The following is a 7,130-nucleotide window of genomic DNA, read 5'->3' as shown; positions in this document are numbered from 1 at the left end:
ATGCAGCATACATGTGGATGAAACTCCAAACTAAAAGAATAAGCCCCAAAGAAAATCTAATCTGCACACAGTTGAAATACAAACTTATGATTCTTCTGGGTGATGAGGTGCGCCAGAAAACCCCATTGATCCTAGTGGAACTCTCAGCTCTAGGAAAGTGTGGCACACTTAATTTGCAAAGTGGACGACCTCTGAAAGAGGAAGTGTAAAAAGGTAATATCACATAAAAGACGTTGTTACTGCGCTGTGGGACACACATGAAGGTCAGAAACTTCCTACACTCGTGTGCGGCAAAAGAGGAGAAATCCACAAAAACAAGCGAGGCTTTCATTTTGTAATATTCATTTATTGTTCAATAAAAATAGATTTAAAAAAAGTGACGTGATGTCTCCTTCATGACTTTGCCTGATGGATCTGCCAACAGCTCCTTGTAAACATGGGGCTTTATTTTCTTTGACTGGAAAAGGGAATTTAAATCCCCTTCTTCCCATTCAACACAAACTTGAGGCGACAGCTTGCAACTTCACCGACCTTTGACCTCCGTAATAATGACAGCCCCCTCCCCCACACTTCCACTTCTTTTCACATTTCGGGCAGATACAGTACATTCACCCTCTGGTCTTGTTTGTTTATGTACATAGTTCAGCTTCTGGTTGTGTGATTTGTTTTTGCAGATGGCCCTCGTAAAAACGGCTTTAAACAATGCGAATAAAGAAGACATCTAAGCGCTAACACAAGAGTTCAAGCCATCGGTAAAACCAATTATTATAACGTCAGTCTGTCTTAAGACATCTTTGTACAGTAGTTACACGTAAACACATTTTTGAAGGTGTAAGGAAAGTAAACTCTGTAAACACTCTGAGAGGCGCCACTCCTAGCTCCCTCTGACAGGTTCAGCAACATCATGTGAGCCTGGATTGCTACAGTAAGTTGAGGGCCAGGTCCATCCACTTCACCTATCAAACTCGCCCACTCGTGCTACATTTGAAAATGCTGCAGCTCATTACAACGGTGCGATGCTGCTGAGCCTGGCTGACATTTTAGATAAGGAATGCAAAGATAGTTCATAGAAAAAATAAAACACAGAAGATTAAATTTTTGTGAAATGTGGAGTTGTAGACAACGCCACTAAAAAATGACCGCTCTGTTTCAGCTGTAGTAGGTTTTTGTGAAACTGGCTAAAAAAGGAAAGTTTAGCTTGTTGAGAGGCCTCAATTAAATTTTAGGAAGAATGAAGGCAATTTATATGAAATTACAGTTCTTGTACTGAGAATTAATTTAGCAGAGAAAGAATTTGGTGTGACTGGAAACTCTGGATGGACTTGCAAGGCGAGACTCACTTAAAAAAAAAAACTAGCATGTTTAGTTCTGACTGCCCACAGACTACTTTGTGAGGTATTACAAAAGTCCAAATTGTGTTTACTTTACAATGTTATAGTCACTAATATGTTTTCAAAAAAAACATAATTTCTCTTATAAGGTTATTAGAAAATGTCTCCACTCTTCCCTCACCCCAGCTGGTTCAGGCAGACGGCTGCCCTCCCTGAGCCTGGTTCTGCTGAAGGTCTATTACTGACAAAGGGGGTCCTCATCTCATCAATTGGAATTGTTGGGTTTATCTCAAGGTTTTGACCTTAACGTTTAGGTTAAGTAACTTTGTCATGTTAATCTTATTATTCTATTTGAAAACTTATTGTGGCCACTTCTATTGTTTTAAATGCGCAAAATAAATAATTCTGACTTGATTTGGACTTCAAACAGTCACTATATGCAGTTGAAGAGGCCAGAAGTCAGACAAAACTTTCACCCATGGGGGTCTGGGGTGGTTGCTCCATTTGCGAGTATTGTTTTAATACTTTAGTTTTATGTTTCCTTTCATTTTCACTTGTTGTTTGGTTAGATACCAACCCTACTTGGATAGAGTCATTAAAACATGGTTTGAATCAGCTTTGGCACCTCCATGTTGGCTTCATTTTTCAGCCCCACAAGTTGTCACTTGGTTAAAACTCAATCATTTCACAACATGTTTGAACCTTCTCCTCCTTTTTCTGGGATACCAGAGTGACAATTCTGGGGCCATCTAATGTGTGATTGACGGGCTGAAAAGGAGGGACAGTTGGAAAGCAGTGCAACAAATGGCAAAGATACACTGATTAGCATTTGTGGTATGTCACAGATGTAATTGAATGCAGTTCAGATGTATATTGTAATGTTTGAAGACAGGTCCCTGAAAGTTATTTGTGTTGTCTTTATTCTTTAACAGCATTGATCGTTTTGTATTTCTATTAAATGAAATCCGAACCAGAGCCAGTGGAAGTCCTTGGCTGTAGCCCTGATTGAAACTGTCTCGTTCACTCTGTGGGAGTCTGTCCTGAAAGCTTTTCATAAAAAAATTATTGAACCTCATTGCCAAAATTGGAAAGTAATTTATATTAAAGTGATCTTTAAATGTGGTTTTCAAAATCTGCCTGACTAGAAGTTATGTTTGTGCTTTAATATTTATGTACTTTTTTAGAGGAAGCTTAGACTTAGATTAATGAGCTTTAATTTGTTTATCCCATTTCTGTACTTGTGCTTTGAGGACAGCTGGGTTATGAACTTTGCTGTTTTCCCTCCTCTTCAACAGCTAGTAGAATTATTGATAACCCTGGTGATGCATTTGGATGTCTCTGTTGGTCACGAGTCTCACCTTGCAGGCTGTGTTTGTCAAGAGCCCCCTTTGTGTCATTAGGACTAAAATATACGGATATATTTTAGTCCATTTGGACTTTAGTAACTTTTAGCAGGTCCTTTAGTATATAACTTATTTAGAAGTAGTTTAGGAGACAATCTGGGATACAAAATGTGTAACTTTGCTTTGAAACACTGGGCCTCTTAACAACTTGAGTCATCCCTTTCACACTCCAGTCCCTTTGGGAGACCGTGCTCTAGACTGACGGGCACCGTTTTCTGATGCATCTGGGAATACCACTGAACCAAACACAACAAAACACTGAACTGGTTAACTTTTAGCACAGCATGACTACAGTACTTTAAATGTACTCAGCACAATTCTGGAAGGTTTACATGCTTTTCCCATCAATTAGAAAAAAAAAAACAGAAAGTAAAAAGTATTGCTTGTTTTTTTTTCTTCTTCTCTGTTTTGACAACCCAAATTAGCTGGTTTCATTGAGTGTTTCTTCACGAGATGGGATGGTCATATTAGTCAGCTACACTACCACTGAGTCTACTGTACAGGACGTGTTGCTACAAAAGGGAGAAAAAGAGCACCAGAGAGTTAGTGCCAGGTTCTACAACATGCAGCCTCCACCCTCCTCCTCACCCTCTCCCTTTCTATCACGCTCTCTATTCCTTGCTTGGCTGCTTGCTACCAGACAGTACAGTGGCCAAGAGCAGTTGAGTGACAGGCTGACGGGCCAAATCGTCGAGTCGATTGCGTCCCCAAGCGGAGACGCCAGCCACCTCTGTACTTCTCCGCTCCTTCCTGCCTTCTGGGCCGGCTCCAGAGCCCACATCCTGGGAACACGGGGCCGAACGGCTGCAGCCGACAGCTCTTTGGGAATGACACAATGAGAGAGTTAATAGTCAAAGCCGCGTCCATGTGCGGCTAGGGAGGTGATGGTGCTGCCCGTGTCATTTTGGCAACGTGCACGGCCCGATGTGCTGGCGTCGATCGCGCCAGCAGTCAAAGTGACGCTCCATTAAGCCGGCTCAGCATCACAATCTTTTGCCCAATGACTTCTGACAACACTAAAAAACGTTTTCTCTTTGTTCCGCTTTGTTATTGTTCATTTGGTGTCCATATGAGGGTCTCTGATGGAATACGTACGGGAGAACAGATTTCATGGAAACAGATTCTCAGAGTAACAGTTCAGATAACAAGAACGCAGCAGAACAAAATAACAACATGTTATAGCTGCAGTTGAGGACGATGTCACCTCAGTGAGAGGGAGACGATGCAACGGTTCCATCATTTATCGAAAAAGGACACGGAATGAACTTTTTCTTTGCACCTCTCTCTCCTGGAATTGTCACACGGTGGTGGCCCGGCTGTGTTTGAGCGCTAGTGGTGAATACTCCTTAATGCGAACGCACAGTTTGCCCCTTAGCCAGGGGTTTTGGAGCTCAAGGGGACAAAAGTCGTCCTGAAGCCACTTTTCTCTGTTGTCCACGACCAGCACCAGGCCAAAGTGCTTCAACTGTTCAGGAGCGTAGTAAACACACTGCTCCTGTATGTCACCGCCACCGCTGTTCCCCAACATGCGCCGTGATACAACGTTCATCTCCTGAACCACCAGCTGCACCATCTCCTGCGCCGATGTGCCTGGAGTTACACAAAGCTGAAATGCACACACAGAAGAAAGAAACTGATTAGCTTTTCCCAGCATGAGCACAAACACAACAGTTCAATTAATTCAGTGTGACAAAATATATCAACACCTTAACACTGGTCTCCTTGGGCAGGCCTGTGTGATACTGTGGGTACACTCTGAGCGTGGCATGGCAGCCTTTCCTGAGAGCAGCAGGGGATGGTGAGGAGAGTCTCTGGGTGCCGCTGTCCTCTGATAACGTACGTGCTGGTGGGAGCTGTGGCAGACAGCGCTCTGCAGAACAACAACGATCCACTGAGGAAGGCCTGTGATATCTTCTCTGCGGTGAGGTGGAGGGTGAGGGGCAGGCAGTGTGGTGGGAGTAAGGCTGCTGGTAGGCCGACGTGGTGGAAGGGAACTCCAGGCTGCTGGTCCTCACACAGAACGCCTGCCTCTTCTCTGTGATGTGCAGCAGCTCGATCTGCCTGCTGGGTAGGATGAAGTCACTGTCAAACAGCTCCGGTGCCCCCCTTCGCCTTTCCGCCACACACCGACCTCCACCCCCACCTCCACCGCACCTTTCACCTTCCCTGCCGTGCTGCGGCTCGGAGGCCTGGAGGACGTCCGGCGTGGAATCCCGTAGAGCTCCTCCTCCTCCTCGTCCGCCCCCGCCGAGGCACATCCCTCCCCCCGAGCCGCTCCCATCACTACGGAGGAAACCGCGGGGCTCCAGGGGGGCGGAGGACGAGAGGGGCGAGGGGGGCAACAGGTCGAGCTCACGGGGGCTCTGGGCACGGCTGGAATCGTAGTCGCTGTCGGTGGTGAGGAAGACTTCAGAGGAGCCCTCCTCGTCCGATAGACCAGCAAAATCTAAAGGAAGTAAGAAAAGGTGCAATTTAACCACATTAACACAGGCTCATGAGAATTTCTTTATACAGGATCATATATTTTTAACAGTAGCATATCATGCTTCTGACCTGAGTGCTTGCGGCAGGGTTCAGGTGAAGGCATGGGGGAGGGCATGAAGTCAGGCTGAGAGGAGGTAGAGGGGGGCTTGTCAGGCATCACTTCTTTGGAGAAGTCAATGATCCAGCTTATGGAGATGCCTCCTGTTGGCTGCTTGTAGCGGGCGTACTGAAGGGCATCCATTATCCACCTCGCATCCCGCCACACCTCCTCCATTTGCTGTTGTACAGTCATCGAGAGCACAGAGGTTAACAGTAGCACTAGAATTTAATGCTGGGTTCATTTACATATAACAGGTATGTAATGCAGCATGATGTGAGCTCTAGATGTATTTCATTTGTCCTTGCAGCCTGACTGGATGCTAACTATAGTCATACCTGTATATGCTCCTGGACCTGTTGGTGTTTCTTCTTAGCAGCAAGGAGCTCAGCTTCAGAGAAGGCCTCACGTAGTGCCTGCTGGGACATGAGGGACTCCAGCTCCAGCAAAGCCGACACCCGGCAGTACTGGCCAATGAAACTGGGGCAATAGGCATTAAAGTGGACTGTGGAAGAAAAGTGAATCCAGTCAGGGAAGAGAAAATGATCTGGCAGAAACTACAGAAACAGCAACTGGCGTTAAATATTTGTTTTATATGTTGCAGATGATATCAGAACTTGATATACCAACCTAGTTCGAAGATCTGCAGGGGCAGGGTGAGGAAGCCGGAGCGGGGGGAGTATGGGTTGTTCTGACCAGGAGCTGTGCACACTTCATCTGAAGGTGGAAGAAGCAGCAGGAAAGACACTTTCTCCCCAAACTCCAGCACTTCCTGGCTGTAGATACGAAAGTCTTGTGCCTAGACACACAGAGGAAAATGATCTTAGTGGGCATTTGGAAGCACAGGCGTCAATCTAAGCTTCGTCAAAGTCCTTAAAGTAGCAGCATTTTATGAAAATCCCACCTATTTAAATCTTGTGCTTTGATTTTAATGTATACAAGAAGGTCAAAACGAGACGTTCCATGACTGTTCCTGTTGTGCATATATGGAGCACACAACAGTCAGGAATTAACAACGTGACTGAGCAGTAACTGTCCTAAGCTGGCATGCTTCATTTCATAGAGCTTTCAACATCGAAACCTGTGCTACACAGGTTTTTGTGATCACTGGCAGATGCGCATTTGCAATTTCTCAAAGAAATTTAAAGTGAAGCAGCGAGAAAACATCACATTCTGTCAGTGAGCAGCCTGACATGAGCCTACCTTCACGTCTTGACTGAAATGTCCAAATGTGTCTGACGTACAAAGGAACCTGAAATGTGAGGCGACCGCATGTTGGTGCTCAAATTGGAGATGCGTCTGGTTACATCATGGTGATCACACACTGATTTTTTTTTACCACAAATACTCAATCATTTGTCCCCATCCACCTTGTTTGCCAGATTTAGTTTTCTGTGACTTCTACCTCCCCACCAAAATTAAATCTAAGTTGAAGTTTCGCCATTTTGACACAGTTTAGATATTTAGTTGCAGATGGTGCTTTGACATGCTTACATAAGAAGACTTCCAGGGAGCTTTTCAAAGGTGACAGCAGCAATTAGAAATGCAGTCTTGTTGCACAAGGTGACTACTTTCTGCTTGATGATGGCCAAATTTAAATTCCGAATGGTGTTTGTTTGTTTTTTTTACACCTAGTCTTGGAATTTTCTTATTGCACCCCATAGATAGAAACAAATGGTGACTTACTGGTTGCACTGAAACCATGAATGTTACAGTTAGTTTGTCAGGCCAACATAAAGTCAATGTTCCTCATTTAGACATCTTGAAAGTAGAATCAAAGACTCATTCTTCAATAGTGCAACAACTGTTTGCTGT

The 7,130-nt window shown here is 44.7% G+C and overlaps 1 protein-coding gene across 4 annotated transcripts in view; it reads right to left on the bottom strand.

Moving 5' to 3' along the window:
- Nucleotides 1-325: 325 nt before the first annotated feature.
- LOC110970028 (ankyrin repeat and fibronectin type-III domain-containing protein 1) overlaps nt 326-7,130 on the bottom strand; it is a 165,987-nt gene continuing 159,182 nt past the window's right edge. For all 4 annotated transcript variants that reach the window (XM_051939438.1, XM_051939439.1, XM_022220238.2 and 1 more), the window contains 5 exons: nt 5,946-6,114; nt 5,654-5,820; nt 5,288-5,495; nt 4,441-5,180; nt 326-4,340 (listed from right to left, as the gene is read on the bottom strand). In XM_051939438.1, the coding sequence (XP_051795398.1) occupies nt 4,032-4,340; nt 4,441-5,180; nt 5,288-5,495; nt 5,654-5,820; nt 5,946-6,114 (1,593 nt within the window). In that variant the 3' untranslated portion in view covers nt 326-4,031. The remainder of the gene's footprint in view (nt 4,341-4,440; nt 5,181-5,287; nt 5,496-5,653; nt 5,821-5,945; nt 6,115-7,130) is intronic.

Source organism: Acanthochromis polyacanthus, chromosome 19 (genome assembly GCF_021347895.1).
Source record: "Acanthochromis polyacanthus isolate Apoly-LR-REF ecotype Palm Island chromosome 19, KAUST_Apoly_ChrSc, whole genome shotgun sequence".
NCBI classification, from domain to species: domain Eukaryota; kingdom Metazoa; phylum Chordata; class Actinopteri; family Pomacentridae; genus Acanthochromis; species Acanthochromis polyacanthus.
This window is presented reverse-complemented; position numbering and strand designations above follow the sequence as displayed.